The sequence below is a fragment of the Coloeus monedula genome (genome assembly GCF_965178545.1).
Source record: "Coloeus monedula genome assembly, chromosome: 8".
NCBI classification, from domain to species: Eukaryota; Metazoa; Chordata; class Aves; order Passeriformes; family Corvidae; genus Coloeus; species Coloeus monedula.
This window is the reverse complement of record NC_138788.1, coordinates 37,721,190-37,743,084: the sequence shown is the minus strand read 5'-3', so window position 1 is coordinate 37,743,084 and position 21,895 is coordinate 37,721,190. Positions and strand designations below refer to the sequence as shown.

General features: G+C 48.5%; 1 protein-coding gene across 1 annotated transcript; it reads right to left on the bottom strand.

Annotated features, from left to right (window-relative positions):
* Positions 1-8,091: 8,091 nt before the first annotated feature.
* Positions 8,092-21,835, bottom strand: GLRX3 (glutaredoxin 3). Its single transcript, XM_082285855.1, has 11 exons — positions 21,708-21,835; positions 18,525-18,633; positions 16,307-16,381; positions 15,524-15,725; positions 13,258-13,430; positions 13,096-13,157; positions 11,427-11,484; positions 10,898-10,950; positions 10,100-10,139; positions 9,914-10,006; positions 8,092-8,344 (listed from the first exon to the last, which is right to left on the bottom strand). Exons 1-11 carry the CDS (start codon positions 21,773-21,775, stop codon positions 8,294-8,296), a joined length of 984 nt encoding a protein of 327 aa, XP_082141981.1. The 5' UTR covers positions 21,776-21,835; the 3' UTR covers positions 8,092-8,293.
* Between the last annotated feature and the right edge of the window lie 60 nt (positions 21,836-21,895).

The window sequence follows — 21,895 nt, the reverse complement described above, 5'->3', positions numbered from 1 at the left end:
AACTCTAAGGACTGAAATTGTGTTTCCTTCAGCCAGTAATTTCCTGAGCTCTCTGAACATGGGGCACGAGGGGATTTTTGTCATTTTCTGCTGCTTTTTGCTGTGCTTGGCCAAAGCCCTGACATCTCCCACCTGGGCAGAGACGTGGCCCTGCTCCCTGCACCAACAGCACCTCCAAGCTGGAATTACATCCCAGCTGCTCCTCTGCACATGCACCAAACTCTTTCAGGCATTTCAAGTCATCTAAAATCTGAATTAAACCCTCTGCTTCACCTGGAAGTTCTCCTGGCTGGGCAAGGGCAGGTCACCGCACAGGACTGCAGCCAAGTGTTGGATTGGTGAAACACAGCTCCACATTCCTTAGAGGGGAAAACCAAACAATGCACAGCAACATTTTAAAGGTCTTTTCCAACCCTAAAGACTCCGTGATTCTAACACCTTTTGAGGTGTCAAGCTACTGAAACAGCAGCTTTCATAGAATTCCAAATGGTTTGGGTTGGAGGGACCTCAAAGCCCATCCAGTGCCAGCCCTGCCATGGCAGGGACACCTCCCACTGTCCCAGGCTGCTCCCAGCCCCAATGTCCAGCCTGGCCTTGGGCACTGCCAGGGATCCAGGGGCAGCCCCAGCTGCTCTGGGCACCCTGTGCCAGGGCCTGCCCACCCTCCCAGGGTGGAATTTCTTCCCAATATCCCATCTAAACTTACTCAGTTTGAAGCTCTCCCCTTTTCCATCCAAAAGCCCTGGAAAGCCCAAGGTGACCCAGGAATGGCCACGGCATTGGAGGTCTGGCATCAACCCTGATTTAATCCCAGAGGGAATCAGGATCCTGGTGTCACACGACAGCAATCCCTGTGTTCCAGCCTCATGCTCCTATTCCACATTTTGCTGCCCCCAAAGGCCTGTTGTGGCTTATTTACGCTTTCAAAATGAAGGTGGAGGTTTCACTAATAGAAACCACATCCTTCCCTCCCATCTTGATGTTTCGCTTTCCCTGTTCTCCCTCAGCATTCCAGCTGCTTCCACATGCAGACCCAGTTCTTCCCTGGAGCTGGGAAAAACTTTTCAGGTGCAGCTCTTTCATTTGGCAAAAACCATTTGGGGCAGGCAAAGCTGTTTAAAAATTCAAATGAGGTTTTCAAATGGCTTTTTAGCTCAGGAATTCGGAAACATTTCCTGAAACACAGAAGCTGGTTCTCAGAGAGACTGGAAATGAATTCCAGATGAAAGTAAAACGAGGAGAAAAAAGACCCCTTTTAACACAAAACATGTTTTGAAAATTACCATTTCAGGGCATGAATTTGTGTTGTATTTGATCTGAAGTTAATGAGGTCGGCTCAGGTATCCAGCTGTCACAGAGTCATGGAATCCCAGGATCATTCAGGCTGGAAAACAATTCCAGGGTCACCGAGTCCAAGCTGTGCCCCATCCCCACCTTGTCCCCAGCCCAGAGCCCTGAGTGCCACCTCCAGGAATTCCTGGGACACCTCCAGGGATGGGCACTCCAAACCTCCCTGGGCAGCCCCTGCCAAGGCCTGAGCACCCTTTCCATGGGGAAATTCCTGCTGCTGCCCACCCTGAGCCTGCCCTGGCCCAGCCTGAGGCCGTTCCCTCTCCTCCTGTCCCTGTTCCCTGCCAGCAGAGCCCGACCCCCCCGGCTGCCCCCTCCTGTCAGGGACTTGTGCAGAGCCACAAGGTCCCCCCTGAGCCTCCTTTGCTCCAGCCTGAGCCCCTTTCCAGCTCCCTCAGCCGCTCCTGGGGCTCCAGCCCCTTCCCAGCTCTGTTCCCTGCCCTGGACACGCTCCAGCCCCTCCAGGGCTCTCTGGCCATGAGGGGCCAGAGCTGGACACAGCCCTGGGGGGCCTCAGCACAGGGGACAGGCCCTGCCCTGCTCCTGGCACCAGGGGATTTTTGATACAAACCAAAACACTCCTGAACAAAGCCCCCAGTTCTGTCTCTGCACCATCCCCACTGAGCAGCTGCTTTATCACGGCAAGGTGGGGACAGAAAAGATGTCAAGGAGCTGGTGGAGGTTTCTCACCCAGATTTTCACCCTGTCAGCACATCAGCCACAGGGAGCCCAGAATAGCTCAGGGAGCTGCTCTCCCTCAGGAACAGCCACCCCTGCACATGGGCTCCTGCTGTGTTTTCCAGCAGCACCTTTGAAAGATTCCAAAGACCCCAAAAATGCATTCCATGCTCGTGCTGCCAGCCTCTGCAGTGCCCATACACCAGCTAAAGACACGGATCTGTTTTAGACAATTCCTGCACTGTTCAGCATCAGGAATATTGCCCAAATCTCTGTTCAATTCTTTCAGCCACCATCCACATTTCACAGAATCCCAGAATGGTTTGGGGTGGAAGGGACCTTAGAGATCATCCCACTCCAGCCCTTGCCATGGCAGGGACACCTCCCACTGCCCCAGGGTTCCAGCATTTGGAGCTCCTGGCACCTTCCCCTGGATCTGCATTGGTGGTGTCACTGTGAATAAAGACAGAATGTTCTTCATGGGCAGAGAAAGTGCAAAGAATATTCCATGACAGAGCCTTGGATCCAGGGAAGGAGCCCCTCCCAGGAACAAACAGTGGGAACAAAGCCATCCCACGGAACCGAGAATGGGCATTCGCTGCTGGGATCACCCCATGCCATACACGTCCCTGTGCCTAAATCACAGAATCCCAGGATCACTGGGGTTGGAAAAGCCCTCCCAGCCCATGGAGTCCAGCCTGTGCCCCATCCCCACCTTGTCCCCAGCCCAGAGCCCTGAGTGCCACCTCCAGGAATTCCTTGGACCCCTCCAGGGATGGGCACTCCACCAGCTGGACAGCAGGGACAGCAAACACGGCTGCAAACACAGCCCAGCCCCGGCAGCGGGAAAAGATCCCAAAAAAGATGCCGAAGGGAGATGGCTCAAGGAGCTCCCTCCCTGCTGGAGGCTGGGGCTGGTTGAGCGCTGCTCCAGCTCCAGCCCATTCCCTGCTCTCCCTGGGCATGGACAGCATTCCCAGCGTCGGGAGCACGCCCCGTGTCCCGGCAGAACCGCGGCTGACGCGGCTTTTGGAACAAGGATAATGCCAATTCCCGGAGCTGCCTGTGCCACCCCTGTGCTGGCACCGGGAGCGGTTTAGGGCACAGGGGATCAGTGCCAGCCCTGAGGGACCGCTCTGCCAGCCTGGACATCCTTTTCGAGGCCCCTGACAAGCCCTGAGCAGCCCGGACACGCAGGCAGAGCCACTGGAGGCAAGGAGCGGCAGAGCTCAGGGCCGATCCTATCCCAAACACCCAATCGCAAGGAAAGGCGGAGGTGAGCTCCGGTGCTTTGGGAGGAGTGTCACTGGTCTAAAGTGCCGGAATTCGCCGGGAGTTCAACACCCTCTGGGCAGCCGGAGGGATTTAGAAGACAAAGCGTTTCAGCGTGGCCGATCCTGTCGTTTTCAGCTCGTTTCGATGGAATCCTTCAAGCCAAAGCTTCTGAAGCGGTCGGGGCTGCCTGGTGAGCAGGGGCTGCGGGCTGGGGCTGTTCCTCCCTGCGGAGACCATCGCCCCATGCCAGGGACAGATCGGCGGCTTCTCCTGCTCCATCCCTTGCCACAATAACGCGTGTGAACCGCACACAAGCAAAGCACTGAAGGTAGAAAAAAAAACTTTTAAGACGAAAATGTCAATTTTTTTTTTCTTCTTCTAAACAGTGAATCTTAAATCTCATCATTTTACAATCCGTCCTGACACGCTGGAGGGTGAAGGATTGAATTCACTTTCAGTTCTCCCACTGAAGAGACCAGAATAAAGGGATTCTATCAAACCCACCCCTCTCCCACCTTCCACTGCCCCAGGCTGCCCCAAGCCCCTCCAGCCTGGCCTTGGACACTGCCAGGGATGGGGCAGATCCCTTTCTGCACAGTTTGAAAACCCTGGCAGCCCCTTGGGGCAGAGGATCTCCCTTCCATGGGCCCCCTGCATCCCTCTCTTGGAGTTTCCTACAAGAGCTCCCCTCTCAGTTCTCATCCTCAGTAAAAACAGAGATATTATTCCCCAAAGTTGTTTGATAATTGCATTTTCTCATTATCCTCCCATCATCCTGGATGCCAGCACAGTGTCCCAAGTTGTTTACGCTCGGTGTAAAATTGGCAGAGAATAATCGAGATGCTGTGGCTCATCCCAGAACGAAGCTGCAATTCCATCTCCTGTGACACTGGTATTCCATAATCTGCTTTTTTGGGTGCTCTCAGAGGCTGAGGATGTGCTCAGAATGGTGACACCACTCTGCTGCTGCAAGGATAACACTGGCAAGGGCTTCCCACCACAGCAGCACCACCACAGCACTGCCAGCACAGCCACGGTACCGCATAATTATCGTATTTTGAACAGTCTTCCCAAGAAAGACGGCTACAAACAGCCAGACATTTGACGGACAGGAAGTCCTGTGCATCCCTGCATGTTCCCAAAGCCACGAGCACAACTCTCCCTCTACGCATCCTTCAAAAACATGGAATGCCAGACTGGCTTGGGTTGGAAGGAACCTTCCAGCTCATCACATTCCACCCCCTGCCACAGGCAGGGAGTCTTAAAAAACCACTTTAAAAATGATGTGTACAATCGAATCTCTCCGTTCAGATGTGGAAGGGAAACCCCAGGTGACTTTTGCCCTCTGCAGGTGTAAGAAATCCTTCCCCACCGTGTTCTCCCACACTGTCTCCGGTGGTGATGGCGTTAACACGATTTACACGGCGCTGCTGGAAGCTCCCGGACTCCCCTGCTCCTCCCGTGCACAGAAGGCTCCATCTAGCGTCACGCAGGCACATTCCCGGGAAAAGGGAGGAAAGGGGAGGAAAAGGCAGTTGCTAATAATTGCTATGGGTTTTTAAGCTGCCCTGGAAAAACACCTGGATTTTCCTGCCGTGCTTTGCTATCCACAGCAAGTCCAAAGCTGGTGAAGACCAGATCTTCTATCCTGGCTTGGGACAAGGTCTGCAGTGCCAGGACACAGGGAATGGCTTCCCAGTGCCAGAGGGCAGGGCTGGATGGGAGATTGGGCAGGAATTGTTCCCTGGGAGGGTGGGCAGGCCCTGGCACAGGGTGCCCAGAGCAGCTGGGGCTGCCCCTGGATCCCTGGCAGTGTCCAAGGCCAGGCTGGACATTGGGGCTGGGAGCAGCCTGGCACAGTGGGAGGTGTCCCTGCCATGGCAGGGGTGGGAACTGGATGGGTTTTGAGGTCCCTCCCACCCAGACCAGTCTGGGATCTTGGGATGGCTCACACATGATCCATGAATTCTGCTGCCATCACTTAATTACCCCGAGATCTCTCACCAACAGTGAACCCAAGTCGGAGAGGATTCTGTGCCAGCCTCGGGGTGCAGAGCTGGGCAGCCAGACTGGCACCCCGGCAGTGCCGGGCTCAGCACCCAGCGGAGGGATCGGCCCAGACGCTGAGCAGGCAGAAGTGCCAGGCTGCTTCTGCCAGGGCCCCGAACATCCCCGAGAGCTTGAGTCTTCCTGACAGCTCCAGTCTGCCCAGCAGGAGGATTCCCAGTTTAACCCAAGCCTTTCCAGTGCCAGGAAAGCCTCGGCTCCTGCCCTTCCTTCAGAGGCACCTGGGGCACCCCCGGGGCTTCGGAGCCGCTCCCGGGGAACACTCAGACCAAACAGGAATCAGAGCTGCGATTTGCATTATTGTTACTATTATTATTATTATTATTATTATTCCCAAGCATTTGATCTGAGAAACAGCTGAAAAGTCCGGGTTTGCCTTGTCAACAGCAACCAATGAATTTAAGCTGAAAGTTGAAAAAGAATCCCCAACAAAGCCACATGGGCCAGCTCGCAGTGACAGCGGGGGTGCTGAGCCCAGGAGCCCCCTGCCCTGAGACCCCACTCTTGTCCCCCTGTTTTCCACCCATCCCACAGCATTCCCTGCCCCGTGCCCCCCGTTATCCTCCTGTTATCCCACTCTGCAGCATTGCCAGCCTGCATATCCCTCATTATCCCACCCCTCAGCCCCTGTTATCCCCCCGTCATCCTGTCCTGCAGCATTCCCAGCTCTCCCCCTGTGCCTCGACGCTATCCCATTATCCCACCATCCCAGAGCAGCATTCCCAGCCCCGTTATCCCGTTATCCCGGAGCAGCATTCCCAGCCCCGTTATCCCGGAGCAGCATTCCCAGCCCCGCTATCCCGTTATCCCAGAGCAGCATCCCAGCCCCGTTATCCCAGAGCAGCATTCCCAGCCCCGCTATCCCGCTCCGCGGTGCGCAGCGCCGCCCCGTGGCCATCCCGGTACTGCGGCCGGCAGGAAAAATCCCAGGACTGAGGTTTTTCCCCCAATCCCGGACTCTGCACCCAAACCCTGATGTCCAGCACACTCCAGCAAAAAAGGAACATCTTCAGCACCGTGAAAGCTCAGGATCTCACTCCCATCTCCTGCAGAACTCCAGCTCCAGTGCCTTTTTTCCCTTTGGAGCAAAACACTTTCCCTGGGATGTGCCCCAGCACAGCCCCTGCCCACGGTGCCCAAACTGTTCCATTTGCCAGAGCAGCCCAGAGCTCAGCCCGCAGGGCTGGGCCACGGGCAGGGACTGGGAGAGCTCCAAGGATTGGCAGGAGCCAAGGACACCTGGAAAGGTGAGAGGAGAAGCAGCTCCTGCCCTGGAGCAGGGACCAAGCACGGAATTCCCACCTCAGCATCCCTCAGCCCACGAATCTCCTCATCACCCCACCAGAGGTGCCAGCAAACCACACCCCACTGCCTCTTCCAGCCAAACTGATCTTCCTGCTGCTCCAATCCCTGCCAGTGGCAGTGGGAAAACCTCTTCCTGTAGAAATTTATCCCAGGCTGCTCCAAGCCTCATCCAACCTGGCCTTGGACATGCCAGGGATCCAGGGGCAGCCCCAGCTGCTCTGGGCACCCTGTGCCAGGGCCTGCCCACCCTCACAGCCAGGAATTTCCTCCCAGTATCCAATACTGGAATAAATAAAAACATAAATTGTCAGGAATCAACTGTTATTCCCTGCTGCTCTGCTGCACACCTATAAATCCATTAACAGGACTCCATAAACCCCAACCAAATTCCACTACACTGAATTCTGAAGGAAAACTAAATAGCATTTGGTATTTAGGATTTAATTAAAGCTTCTAACTCCTAATTTCACCACAGGGATGCTACGCTTTGCTATAATAAATTATTTTTTTCCTACTGACAACTACCTGAATGCATTTGCAATTCACTTAAGAGGATTAATTAAGGCTTGTTTTCATGACAAGGATATATTTTTTTAGAGCAATTAAAATTGGGTTTAAAGTTATAATATATATTTGATAGCAATTACTAAAACTAATCCTAGAAAATTAAATATCCATCACCAGGAATCCTCTGACACATGTAGAACCTGCTTCCCTGCAACCAACCTTTCCCAGGCTGGGATAAGCCTCAGCACCAGTTTTGGTTCAGGCTTTAAGACTTGGATCATATTTAGAATTTAAAGAACAAAGCCCCAGATTTGCTCCCCAAACCTCCTAAAGCTGCTGCCTAAAGGTCTGCACCTCGCTCAGGCCTCTTTTTCCAGGCACACTTGGAAAAGTCAGTCCTGGCCCTTCCTAATAAGGATCAACTCCTTCCAGGAGTTTCTGGCCTTGGAATTAACCCAGACTCAGGTGCTGAAACCACGACTGAACCCAAATAAAATCCCCTGGATCCGGGAGTGAAGGGTCCCTGGATCAGGCCAGAAAACCCTTCCAAGTCCCTGAAGGATCCCTGAGGATTCACCAGCACTGCTGGCTGCACTTGCACCACCACGTAAAGAATCCCAACCCCTGCTCAGACAGGCTGAACACCCCAAAGCAGCAATTACTGCACCCACTAACGAGGCTGCCGAGGCCAGAGCTGCAGCTCATTGAAAGCTCCCGAGAGCTGCGCTGGCTGAAGCTTTCAGAAGTGCTTTTCTTGTTCACTAGCCATGAAAACAATTAAGAGGGGCAGGAAATGACGATGCTCCATTAATATTCCCTTAATGAACCCAAAAACCCCAAGGTGCAATTTAGCCTTAAATAATTCTGGGGTGGACAGGGGTGCAAATAATGAAGTCCCAACACCCAAAATCCTGGAGCACCGAACTTTAATTGACCTTTTTGTGTCTCCAGTGAAACTTCTTTTCATACAGGTAAAATACACAGAATATTGATCATTTCCTGTCTATTTTCACTCCTGATGCTCCTCAGGGCTGAAGCTGTCTGTGGCTCCAGGAGAATCTCTAACTGGATGTTGTTCCAGGGATTTCTCTTCCCACTGATGTCCTTCCCATTAATTCTCTCCCTTCAGCACAGGCAGCAATTCCCCACTTTCCTTCAGCTCCTGAAAGACAGAAACGTGGCAGTTATGGACTTCTTGGGATTATCCAACGGGATTCCACCAGGGAATGCTGGTGGATAAGGGAACACTCCCTGGCAGGCAGGGAATGCACTGATGCCTCACTAGGGGTCCCTCTTGGCCAACACACTGAGGTTTGTTTTGTATTTAAATTCTGCTTTGGGTGCATTTAGTAAAAGGGACAAAATGTTTAAGGGACAAACACACGTGGGAAGCACTGGTTGGTACCAGCCTGGAACTCCTCCCAGGTGTAATTCCATATTTCAGGCACCCACCAAACTTTGCAGCACCCAAAAGGCCTCCCCCAAAGGAGAAAACGCCACCCATGGATGGATTTTGTTCCTCCCTCCCATTAAACCCAACAAGACAATAAAATGTCCTCGGGATTCTGAGCAGGAGGTGCCTGCCCAGTGATCCTGGAGACTGAAATTCAAATTACAGGGCTGGTAACTTGTGAAGAACACCCGGAAACACTGGGAAACCAACATGGAATATTCTGCTTTTCCCACATCTCAGGAGAAACAACTCTCTGCATTTTTACGCTGCATTAAAAAATGAAATTTAAACCACATTCACCCTCCCATACAAGTCAGTGTGAATTAAAACAGCCCAAGGATGCACACAGAGAAATTCCATTTAAATACCAGTGAGAAAAGGATTTTACAGCATCTCACAATGCCCAAGACTCCTCTTCCTGAGCACTGAAAAAGCCCCCACGCTTCTTAAATTATACAGATTAATTTTATTTATTTAACCCCCACACTTCTTAAATAAATAAAATTAATATAAATTAAATCTATATAACTTAAGCAATATTAATTTATATAATGGAAGCAATCCCTACACTTGTTAAATAAACAGAATTAATCTATATACTTTAAGTGAAGTTAATCTATAGAAATAAAATTAATCTACATAGTTTAAGTAAAATTAATCTTTATAAATAAAATTAATCCCTGTAATCAAAGCTATCCCTACACTTGTTAAATAAATAAAATTAATCTATATAAGTAAAATAATCTATAGAAATAAAATCAATCTATATAACTGAATTAAAATTAATCTATATAAATAAAATTAATCTATGTAATTGAAGCAATCCTTACACTTCCTAAATAAATCAAATGAATATCTATGATTTAAGTAGCACCAGTATTTTTTAGAATGAAATGAGGTTTATTGATTGAGCCTTCCCAGGAGTCCCAGAGTCTGAGGAATTAGCTCCAAACCATCGAGGCAGGAATGGGCTCAGGAGGATTTGGGAACTCTGGGGCTGCTCCAACAACTCCAATGAGGTTTCCTTTCTCCCAGGAATGTCTGCTGGGAAAAGCCCCACCCACCTGGCTGGGAAAAAGCAACATCAGGAGCGAAATTAAGGAAGAGAAAAGTGCAAAAAAAGGGGTAAAAATGGGCTTTTCCCAGTCACTGACTGGAGATTTAAAGCTCCTTTCCCTGGAAAAGCATCCAGGGTCAGGATTTGCAGGAATTCTGTGAGAGACAGGCAGAAAAATTCCCAGAAATGGACATTTTATTGCAGATCAATCCAACTCCTACCTTCACAATGTCCAGCCCCCCAACCAGCTCCCCCTTCACGTACAGCTGGGGGTACGTGGGCCAGTTGGAAAAGGATTTGAGGCCTTGTCGCACCTAAAAAAAATCATGGGAATTGGGAATGGGGAATTTCAGCTCTGGAAAAGGCAGCAGGGAAATGAATCTGCAGGGATGGAGAGGTTCTGTTACCTCCTCGTCCTCCAGGATGTCAAATGTCTCGTAATCCACGCTGGGGAAAGGGAAAACATTCATTATTCACCCTGGAGTTGTGAAGAAATGCTCCAAAAACCCCAAATCCCACAAAATTCGCAAAGAAACGCCTCAAAATTCTCAAAACCCCCACTTTAAAATAGTCAGAAAACAGCTCAAAATTGAAAAAACCCTCAAAATCCTCAAGAACTCTCAAGAATCCCTCAAAATTCTAATAAAAACCTCACAGGTTGTAAAAGTCAAACCCCCTCAAAATCCTCAAAGAAACTCTCAAAATTCTCACAAAAATTGCTCAAAAGTTTTCAAAAAGCCCTCAAAAATCTCTCAAAGTTAGAGTAAAAGCCCTCCAAATTCTCAAAAAAAAAGCTCAAAACCCCTCAAAACTCCCACAAAGAGACCCCAAAATTCTTGAAAAATCATTTAAAATTCTTCAAAAAAACCCTTCCAAATTCTCACAAAAAATGCTCCAAAGTTTTCAAAAAGCCCTCAAAAAAATCTCAGAATTCTAATAAAACCCCTCAGAATTCTCAAGGTCTCCTCAAAAGTCTCAAAAGAACCCCCTTAAAATTCTTGAAAGAACCCTCAAAATTCTCAAAAAACCCCTCAACAATCTCAAAAAAACCCCCATTAAAATTCTCAGAAAAGCCCTCAACTGCTTCAAATCCTCTTTAAAAATAGAAACTTATGCTTGGGGAACGATGCCACTCATATTTTCTAAACTCTTGGTTTATAAAATGCAGTTTTTAAGCCCAAACTCAGTCAAGCCCAGTTACCTACCCAGTGTTATTCATGATTTCTATGATTTGCTTGCTGAAGCCACATTTTGCCACCTAAAATGTAAAGCACCCACGTTAAAATGTCTCTGCTTTATTTAGTCCACGGAATTCCAGCCACACTACAGCAATTCCCAGTTTATTGCTGGATCAGCCACTCCTTCATCTCTTCTTCATCCTTCATCTCCTGCCCTTTACAGATTTAGGGAATAAATGTGTTTTATTTTGAGGCATCACTGCCCTGTATTCACCACGATAATAAACTACAGCTAATAAACAAGTGCAGCAGCTCCCAATTCCGATTAATTAATAATTAATATTTAATAATTAATAATTAACATCCACTGCCAGCTCTTCACAGAAGGACAAAAAACACCCAGCGATTTTTAGATAGTGAATATTCAGCAGCCATAAAAACCAGGGACTGTTCTGTGGTTTATAGAAGCACCAAATAAGAAGTTTCCGGCAGCACTGGTTTGAATTAAGGAAAAACAAGGCAAAAATTCAATATATTCTGTAACACTGCCCATTACCTGTTTGCTTCCCTTCATGAAGAGCATCACAGGAGCTTTGTTTATCAAGGATTTAAGCCTACAGAAAGACATAAAACAGCTTGGTTATCACCCCACACTTTGTTCGGAGAGGAAAACAAAACGCAGAAGTGGAAAGGAAAAATAAAAGTGATAAAACTCCAAGAATTCCAGGCTGGGATGGGTTGGGAGGGACCTTGCAGAGAATCCCATTCCCAGCAGGAATCCATCTCCCATGGACTAGGCTGGTTAAAAATGTCATTAAAGCTTCACCAAGCTGGGCCAGAGGTGCTGCTGCTCCTTAAAAACACATTTCATGAACAATTTTAACCTATTAAAACCCTTCAGCAAGCAAAGGGCATTTCCTGTTGCCTTCTCTCCCTAAAAAGATTGTGCCAAGCAAGGAACCCTGTCTAAATGGAGTTGCTGCTTGGGCAAGTTTGCAAACTTCCATCAAGAACTATCAAAAAAATGTTTAATTCCTAGAGAAACTCCTTAAAAAGCACAGAAATGGGCTAAAAGGCTTTAAAAAAGAAGTTTTTAAAAGCCACACTGAGCCAGTCTCATCTTTACCTTCAATTTAATCTCTGCAAAAGGCATTATTTGGGTTTATGTCCTCAGTGAAACAATTTAAATGTAAAGTAACCCAAGCCAGAGGACAAATTTGGAAGGAATTAATAAATCCATAGAATTTGGAGTGCTGGGATTATTATCTATCACCATTTTTTAATGGGATTTATTAAATTATTTCTCCACTGCACTGAGCAGGGAGAAGAACCAGGCAGGGAATCCCTCCAGTGACACCAGAATTTATTTTACCAGCAAATAAAGCTGGTAAAAGCTTAAAAAGATGATTTCCCCAGTTATTTTTAAAGAGTAAGTTCTTAAAAGAACACAAGAAGGAATCTATATCTGTATTTCCATCTATATATATATAGATAACATATATAGAAAAATAGAGATATGTAAATATGTAAATAGATATATTCTTGCTATAAATAAAAATTAAACCTCAAATATAGGTGGAGATTCTTGGGCCAGAACAGTTTATATTAAGTGTATAAACCCCAGAAAACAAAAAACATGATGCCATGAAGATTTTTGCCTTTTCCTTTATACCCCTGTTATACCTTTTTACAACTTCTGTATTCTCAGTGCTTTTTGCCTGCATTCTTGGGCTTGTTTGTCAAGCTGAGAGACTGGACATTTTGGAGGCTTTGTGGCTAGGGATCAGTGTGCCCCAGAGCCCAAGGTCCTCTCCAGAACACATTCTGTGAACTCAGATAGAACCATCCAGGGAAGGTTCCTTGGGGAGGGGGGCTCACTCGAGCCTCTCACTGGGGAATCTTTGATAGATCTGCTAATTAGTAACACCTAGAATGTTATACCCAGTGTTGGGGGACACACACACTTTGCAGGGTGCATTTTGGTGCATATGACCTGGATGTGTGCACCTAAGGATCCTTAAATAAATACCAAGGTAAAATCCCTTTTCCCCTTCTAACCGTGTATGACTCTTGATTTTAAGACCAGGAAAAGGCATCAGTAACTGCAGGAGTTCTGTACATAAATAAATTCTGGAGGCATTTCTGATAAAGTAGGAATTTATAGAGGTTTCCCCCTATATGAACAAACACAGAAAAAACCTCAAAAATTGCTGTAATTCACCCACCTGTCCTCCAGCTTCTGGGCCTTTGGGCAGATCGTGTCCAGCTCTCCAGATGCCTCGAGTTCCTGGGGGAATTAGGGAGGAAAAACCAACAAGTGAGATGGAAGAAGCGAGAAGACGACATTTCCGGCAACTCAAAAGGGTGAGAAAAGCCCAGGCTGTCACCTTGACGATGTCCAGGCCCCCGATGAGCTCCCCAGCCACGTAGAGCTGAGGGTAGGTGGGCCAGTTGGAGAAGGTTTTGAGCCCCTGCCGGACCTCCTCGTCGGAGAAAACATCGAAGCTGCTGAAGGCGACGCCGTGCTGGCTCAGGATCTCCACCAGCTGCCTGCTGAACCCTGCGCAGCCAAACGGGAGCTCAGCGGCACCGCGCCACAGCCGCGCCCTCGTGCCTCTGCTCACCCGCCCGCCTAGAAACGCCACTGTGCTCCCCAGCAGCTCCCCAGAGCTCTGCTCGTTAGCCTTTCCCTTATCAACGGCCTCAAACAACGTGAAAGGGCAAAACCCATTTATTGCTGTTCAGGTATTTATTACTGTTTGTTTATTTATTGCTGTTCTCACTCGTTTAGCTTAAAAACTCCACTTTTATAGTATTTTCTACTGTTTTACTTTAGGAGCATCCTTCCCTACTTCACCTAAGAGGCAAATTCCTTTTTATTTTTTGAATTTTTTATGTTGTCCTGAGTATTTAATGCTATTTTACTACCCCTGTGACACCTTCACACCATGTTTTGTTTTCCTTTCTGACAGATTTTCATAGCAACACTCTCAGCAGGATATTAAGCACTGAATATTCTGATTTTACAACCAGATTTTATGTGTTTACAAGTGGCCAACCTGAGCAGAAAAGTTTCTCCCTTTTTGTAACTAAGCATCTTTTTCCCCAGGAAAATTGTCACATTATTTGTAAAGAGTTGTAGCTATGAAAATTTTAATATTATTGAATTTAGAGTCATCTTTCTACACCTCCCAGACAACATAATCACATCGTTTGCAGAGAGGATCCAGGAGAATTTGCCCCTAAATCAATATAATAACAAGGTTTTCTATCTTTGCCAGCTCGGCCTGGTTTGCATTCAAACACCTCTGCAATCCTTCCAATTCCCTCAAAGAATTCCACCAAATGCTGTGCAAATGAAAACCTTTACACAAATATTGAATAAAACAGAGAGAGAGGGAGACAATGCTTAAAGGCTTTAATACAGGAATAAAAACCCAAGGTTTAAATGGGGAAAGAATGGAAGTGGCAGCACAGAGCCACATCTGGTGTCAGCTGTTAGGGGTTGAAATACAGATTTTTACTGCAGTTAACTGAAGGGTGGAACAGCAGCATTTTTAAGTTGCTTTTCCTTCCTTTCCTGCTGCAGTGTGGAGTTCATGTGGAGCCTGGAGAGAAAGAGGATCCTGAAATTCCCCATCACCTGGGAGTTCATCAGCAAACACCTCCAGGCTCAGTGCTGCTGGTTATTCCAGTATCTGAACTCATTCCTGCTGCCAGGAACTGGGGAGGGGGAAAAAACAGCTTTATTTTAGCTGTAGGCAATTCCATGCAAAGCAGGAGGGTGGATTGGGTGGGTTCACTTGGAATAAAGTGTCCCAACACTTCCACAACAAAAGAGCTGGGTGGGATTTCTGCAGGAGTGGCTGGCAAGGAATAATTCAATTGCTGAAAAAATGGTTGAAGTGAGGTCTGGGTGATCAGAGATTCCACAGCAGCAAAACCACCCTTGATAAATGAGAATATTGATGAAACAAATAAACAAGAACTACCAAATAAATCCCAGTATGACCAAATAAATGCACTGATATAGCACAACACCTGCAGGAACCACACACAAGTGTCAGCCAGGGCCCAGGCCTTATTCCATGCTCTGCTCAGCTGCCTTTTCCAAGGAAAAAATGCCCAAAACTGCACTGAAACCCCCAAATCCCCCCTGGATAAGGTCCCCTCCACTTGCTGACTGAACTAAGGGCCCCAGCAAGTCTTACTTGCATCAAAATAGATAAAAGTCCAAATTATCTTCACCTTTAAGCATTTCCTCTGTAGCAGAAACACAGGGAATTGTGGAATGCTTTGGGTGGGAAGGGACCTTGAAATGCAATCCCGTTCCACCACAGACAGGGCCAGCTCCCAGCAGCCCAGGCCGCTTCCAAGCCCTGTCCATGCCACGAACAAACACTGAGCTCCACCAGGAAAGTGTCCCAGTCCAGGGATAACATCACCCATCCCATGTTCCTTGGAAAGCCTCTAATCCATGAGTTCATTCCCACAACTGAACTACTGCAACAGCAGCCCTGCAGCTGCCTTGACCACCATGGCAACGCTTCCACGGCCACCAGGGGAGCACGGCCCTGTGGGGACGCGTCCCCCAAAATGGAGCCAACGGGGAAAACGCTGCCAAAGCGGCCAGAAATTCCAGGAAATCCTCACCACAGCGGGGTTCTTTGGGAGAGCCTTTCATGAAGAGCATGCAGGGGGCAGCGTTGATGAGCTTCCTGAGGCGGGCATGAAGCTCCTCCTTGGCAGAGCCCCCGGAGGCGGGCACGGGGGCAGTGCCGGCCGCGTGCCGCTGGACCTTCTGCGTCAGCTCCGGCGCGTGGGCCCCATCCAGCCTGTCCACCTTCTGGGAATTCTGCAGGGAAAAGCCCCAGCCTTCAGCCCACAGCCTGCACTGCGCTGCAACCACAGCAAACCCACCCTGGCAGGCCCAGGTTTTCGGGGAGCGTGCCTATTCCCAGGCTCGCAGCCTTTTAACGGCAGCAAATTTGCCTCTGGAAGTACTTACCGGAGAAAATATGATCAATGTTATCATCACAGGCAGACAGCACCCAAACACAATTGTTATTTCTATTTCCATTATTTCTATTATTACTGTATTTACTTGGGGTTTTTTCCCAACTGCAACACAAAGAAACACTGCTGTAAATTTTTCGACCCAAGTACAACTAAAATAAAAACTATGTATGAATCCTGAAACAATTAAGGAAGCCCTGAAATATTTCATGTAAAGTGCAAAAACCACTTCTATCTCCATTTTTAGGTTCCACTGGATAGACTTCAATCAGTTACAGAAGTGTTTCCTCACTGAGAAAGTTCTTAAGGCTCTGGTAGAGTATTACAAAAGTATTAATATTTAGAGTCCACATGGATTCCATTTTCTCTTAAATCCATTTTCTCTTAAATTCATTTCCTCTTAAATCCACTGCCTCTTACCTTAAAGAACAAGAACGTTGGAACAGAACTAATTTCATATTTTTCAGACACTTCAGGCACAGCCTCAGCTTCCAGCTAAAAACCAAACAAAAAAAACCCCAGATTATTTTCATAATCTTCTTTAAAGTTTCACTGTGGGTGTCAATCCCGTCTGGAATGTTCTCCTCAGCATTTTATACATTTAAACAGGATGTGCTGCTGCTGAAGGTTGGGAGACATTTGCATTTAAATGAGACTCTCTGGGCTGGCGTGGCACCCACTGAACCTCCACCGTGTCAAAACAGGTTCAGAGGTTTTTATTTTGTTGCACATTTCAAAAGACGCCCGGAGGCTGCGAATAAAATTTTTGGTGCACTACTGACCTAGTAAATTCTCAATCCTATGCAGCTCCTGCTATATTGGAATCCATAAATCACTGCCCCCAGTTATGTCAGCATCACAGAGGTTCCTCTGTGCCCCCAGCAGTCCTGGCTGTTTGCTCCACTGCTCTTTGGGGGGCCCTACATCACCCCTGACACCTGCAGCCTCCTGCAAATTAGGCAGGAAAAAGGAGGTGTTCCTTCAGCTGATGGCTGCTGAACTTGATTTTTAACTCCTGCAAGGCTGCTGAGTGCCCACCTTGGGATTATTGCTCCCAGTTTCAACGTGTAGGGATTTGCTATGAAAATTTATCTTCGTTGGCTCCGATTTTGAGCTGCCCCAGCTACATGGGCTCTTAATGAACCCACTAATTACAGAGGCAAACCAGGAGCATCAAAACTGAGCCCAAGCCTCCTCCAACACCCCTCCAACAGAACCAACTGAGAAACTACAGCTATAAAAATGAAAGCTTACATTCAACTGAAATTGAACTGAAAGCTTATTTATAATTGAAAGAGAAGAGGTAACTCCTATTATTGATTCTTTTTCCAGGGGCCAATGATGACTTCCACCTCTAACACTCATTTTCTTTCCCAGTAAAACTTCCTGCTTGGATACTTATGCTCCACTCTGGTGGGGTTCACACAGAACAGATTTAATTTTGTATTTCAGGAACCTGCTCTTATTGGCACAGCTTCCCAAAACGTTGTTTTCATATGTTGTGGGATATAAACACACTCATTTCAACCAAACATCTGAGGAGGTAACAGGTTCCTGCCAATTCAAAGACAGGCTGGATATTCTGGCATACAAAAATCTCACAAGGAACTGCCAAAATCAAATATATTCCTCTTGAGAAGCTCCTCCCCCCAAAAATATATCAATAAAATTCACACAAGAATTTTCAGCAGCTTATTTCCTCCAAGCAAGAACACCAGTTAATACTGGGAGAAGAGTGGGGGGAAGGATGTGCCACTATCTTGGTTTTACAGCCCTGGATGACTTTGGAACCTTGTTATTAAAAAATAAATTACAGCTGAATAATAAAGGTCATAAATAAATAATATATGAATAATAAAAAGGCAACTGAGAGATCTCAGACTTTGTTGGGCTGACTAACAGCTACTAAACTCTAGATAAATTTAAGCATCTTGAATTTCCAGTATGTTGAAAATTAGTCTTTTGAAGCTCTAAGTCATAAAATACCATCAAAATAATTCTGCCCTGTTTTACAAATACCAACTGAGAGGAATCATTAAAAAAAAAAACAAACCACACACACAACCTAAAGGCTGTAAGAAATCAATTTAAAATACTCACACACAGCTGGCTGCTCCATTACTCTCGGCCCTCATCATCCCACAAGTGCCTCATTAAGGAGAGAAATTTGGTTTAAAACCAACAGCATGTGGGTGAGTGAATTCTCTTTTCCTTGCCCCTGGATCTCAGCGGGATGGGCAGAGGGTCTCACAAAGCAGAGTGACGACATTGCAGGGGCTGAATTCACCTTCCTCTCACCTTCCTGAAGGGTCATTTTAGTGCCACAGGAAACCTCTTGGAATCCTGAGATCCAGTAACATCTCCAAGGGTGAGCAGCCTGGGACAGTGGAAGGTGTCCCTGTCCCCAGCAGGGGTGGCACTGGGTGGGCTTTAGGGTCCCTTCCCACCCAAAGCATTCCAGGATTCCCCGTGTGAGCCCACCCCTGACGGCAGCAGCACCTCTGGGATAACAGATGTGAGGGGGCATTTGAAACGTGGGGCCATACAGACACTCCAAGAGGAACCTCCCCCCTGTTTTGGGATATTTTCCTTCCCCCCCAGGCTGTTCTCTGTCCCCAGGGCGCTGCTGTGCCCTCACCTGGACGAAGGTGACCTGGCTGTGCTCCCGGGCCAGCGCTGCCATCACCTCGTTCATCTGCGCGCACTGCGGAGCCCACGGCGCCCAGAAGTGCACAACCACCAGGGACCTGGGGAGACAGCGGCACCCCCGGGTGAGACAGCGGCACCCCTGGGTGAACAACAGCACCCCTGGGTGAGACAGCGGCACCCCTGGGTGAACAACAGCACCCCTGGGTGAGACAGCGGCACCCCTGGGTGAACAACGGCACCCCCGGGTGAGACAGCGGCACCCCTGGGGGAGACAGCGGCACCCCTGGGGGAGACAGCGGCACCCCTGGGGGAGACAGCGGCACCCCCGGGGGAGACAGCGGCACCCCCGGGTGAACAACAGCACCCCTGGGTGAGACAACGGCACCCCCGGGTGAAAACTGCCCCAAGCAAAAATAAACAGGATCACGGAATCCCTGAGGCTGGGAAAGGCCTCCAGGATCGCCGAGTCCAGCCTGTGCCCCATCCCCACCCTGTCCCCAGCCCACAGCACTGAGTGCCACCTCCAGGCCTTCCCTGGACACCTCCAGGGGTGGGGACTCCATAAAAAAACCCACCCCCACCACCTTCCTGAGATAAAAGACACCTGATGAGTGTAACCAGGGCTCTTCCCTTCCCGGGAAACATTCCAAACCCAGCCAGCACTGCTGAGGCAATGCAACACAAAACACGTCACACTGGGATGTTACTTTTCTGCTTTCATTAGCTCCAGCTTCTTATCCCAGGTTTTCTGGGATGTGTGGGATTGGCTCTACACAGCATTTAAAGGGGAGGAGTCACAGGTGTGAGCAGAAATCCCATCACACTGTACCAGCTCCCCTGGGATTAAACAGCCTGGGATGACAACAGAGACAAGATATTGGAATTTTCAATTCTGTTTTCCACGTTTGCAGAGGTCAAGCCCACCAGAGAATGGGAATAAAGAATTAAAGTTACAACGTACCAATGTTAATTTACTTAGAAAAACAGAGAAATCAAGTCACCCATCGCACAGCAGCCACTTAACGTCCTTTATTCCTAAATAATGGAAGTTCATTGTAAATTACAAATTGTGGGCAGCATAATTGGAGCAGTTACTGCCTGTGTGACCTGACCACACACCCTGACTGCTCTCAAATTCATAAAATGGGTTTTCCAATGACACTCTAGAAAATTCTGGCAGAAAAACAACAGAACAACTTTTCTTTTTTCCCCAAGCCCTCAGTTTAACTCAGTGCCCACAGCAGGACACACCTGGCCACTGGGATGGAACTCAGGACAAGCAGAGGATGAATCATCACAGCATCATTTAATCCTCATCCCACCAGAGCCTGGTCCTTCCTTACCAACGTCCAGCTGCAGTACATTTAATTTTTATCTTCATGAAGAACGTATTTTAAATTAATTTCCACCATGGGTTTTGGAGTTGTTTTGTTTTTTGGGTTTTTTTTAATTCATTCACAGAACAATCCAAATTTTGCAACTGAACTGCCCTCTGAGCACTTCAATTTAACCTTAAAAATAGCCAGAGGAATTGAAAACATTAAGAAAGGAAAAATTAAAGAGTTAGCAAAATGAAGCATATAAGTAATTCTAAACAAAGCATTCCCTGCATTCAACTAAGGTCAAAAAAAAAAAGCTCCACTACTAAACAGCAGAGGAACAAAAAGATTAAGACAAATCCCCAATTTCCTCTTTAAATATTAAGATTTACCCTTATTCTACAACACAAACTTACTGATAACTCGATGCAAGAAAACTTAATTTTCTGAAACAAGAAATCCTATGAAATTAAAGTGTAATTAGAAATGCTGTTTCCAAAGGGAGCAGAGGAAGAGTTATCAGAACTATCAACTCATCTCGGGTCCAAGAACATGGATAAAAGAATCAGTTCCTTTAGGGAGAAAACCAAATCATGTTCTGTGGACAGAGGCAATGAGAAAATTACTGGTGGGGGTTTTTTAAAATCACTTTAAAATACTGTGTTTGTTCCTGATGCCATTTTCATTTGGCCACGGGAGTTTCCTCTGTAACATCCCTACAGAATAATGCAGCTGAAGGACAAGTCCAGGAGGGAAAGTGGAAGTCCTGCAGCAAGTTTGGAAGAAATTTTGTTTCTTTTTCCCAGAACCATCATTTAACAACGTTTCCTCCTGCTGTCTCTAAGAATGTGATGCTGGTGGCTCCACTGCACTTTTAATCAGTAAAACACCTGTAAATCTCTAATTACTGAGGTGGTTACTGCAGCTCCCACAGTTAAACGTGCACATGGAATACTGGAATAAAAACACTGGAATTGTTCCAGGCCAGGTTGGACAGGGCTTGGAGCACCCTGGGATGGTGAAAGGAGTCTCTGGATGAGTTTCAGCTCCCTCCCAGCCTAAACCAGGCTGGGATTACAGAAAAGTAGAGCCCTGTCATTAATCATTACAGTACAAAACCAGACTAATGAGGAGATGGGCAGGAGATGAATAATCCAGAGCCACTTCTGTGTCAATGAACAACCGAACGCTGCTGCTCCCACTGAAATGTCTGAGACCAGAGGACGAGCAGTCGCAGCTCGCAGGGCAGCTCTGCTTTAGAGCTTTTTCCAGCCAATTCGCCCTTTCGGCCCCAATCTCCCTGCGGCAGGAGCTGCTGCGGGCGGCACCTCCGGCTGCTGCTCCAGGGGAATCCGGCGCTGGGAAGCCCCGAGCCGAAGCCGAGCCCTTGCGCAGTTCGGGGCTCGCTTCGTTCTCATCTGGGGCTTTTTTAATCTTCCCCGCGCAGCTTTCACCGAGCGGGCGGAGCACCGGCCCCTCCCGAGCTGCGCCCCGCGGGACCCGGGAGGGGAACCGAGGGAGGGGAACCGGGGATGGCAAGGCAGGGATGAGAACCGGGGAGGGCACCCACGGAGAGGACACCGGGAGGGCACCGCAGGGATGGGAACCGGGAATGGCACCGCAGGGATGGGAACCGGGGAGGGCACCCACGGAGGGGACCTCGGGACGGAAACCCGGGAGGGCACCGCAGGGATGGGAGCCGGGGATGGCACCCACGGAGGGGACCCCGGGCCGGCACCCACGGAGGGGACCCCCGGATGGCACCGCTGTGACGACAGCCGGGGATGGCATCCACGGAGCAGACCCAGGGATGGCACCGCAGGGATGGGACCCCCCCCGCCGTCTCCCCTGACCTGTCCGGGCGCTGCAGCAGCTGCTGGAACTGCTCTGCGGAGCCCGCGGCCGCCACCGCGCCCGCCATGGCCCGGCTGAGGGAGGGACGCGGCGCACGCGGTGTCACCGCGAGGGGGTCACGTGGCGCTGCCGGGGTCACGTGCGTCCGCCCCGGTCACGCGCTTTCCGCCCGCGTCACGTGGCCCCG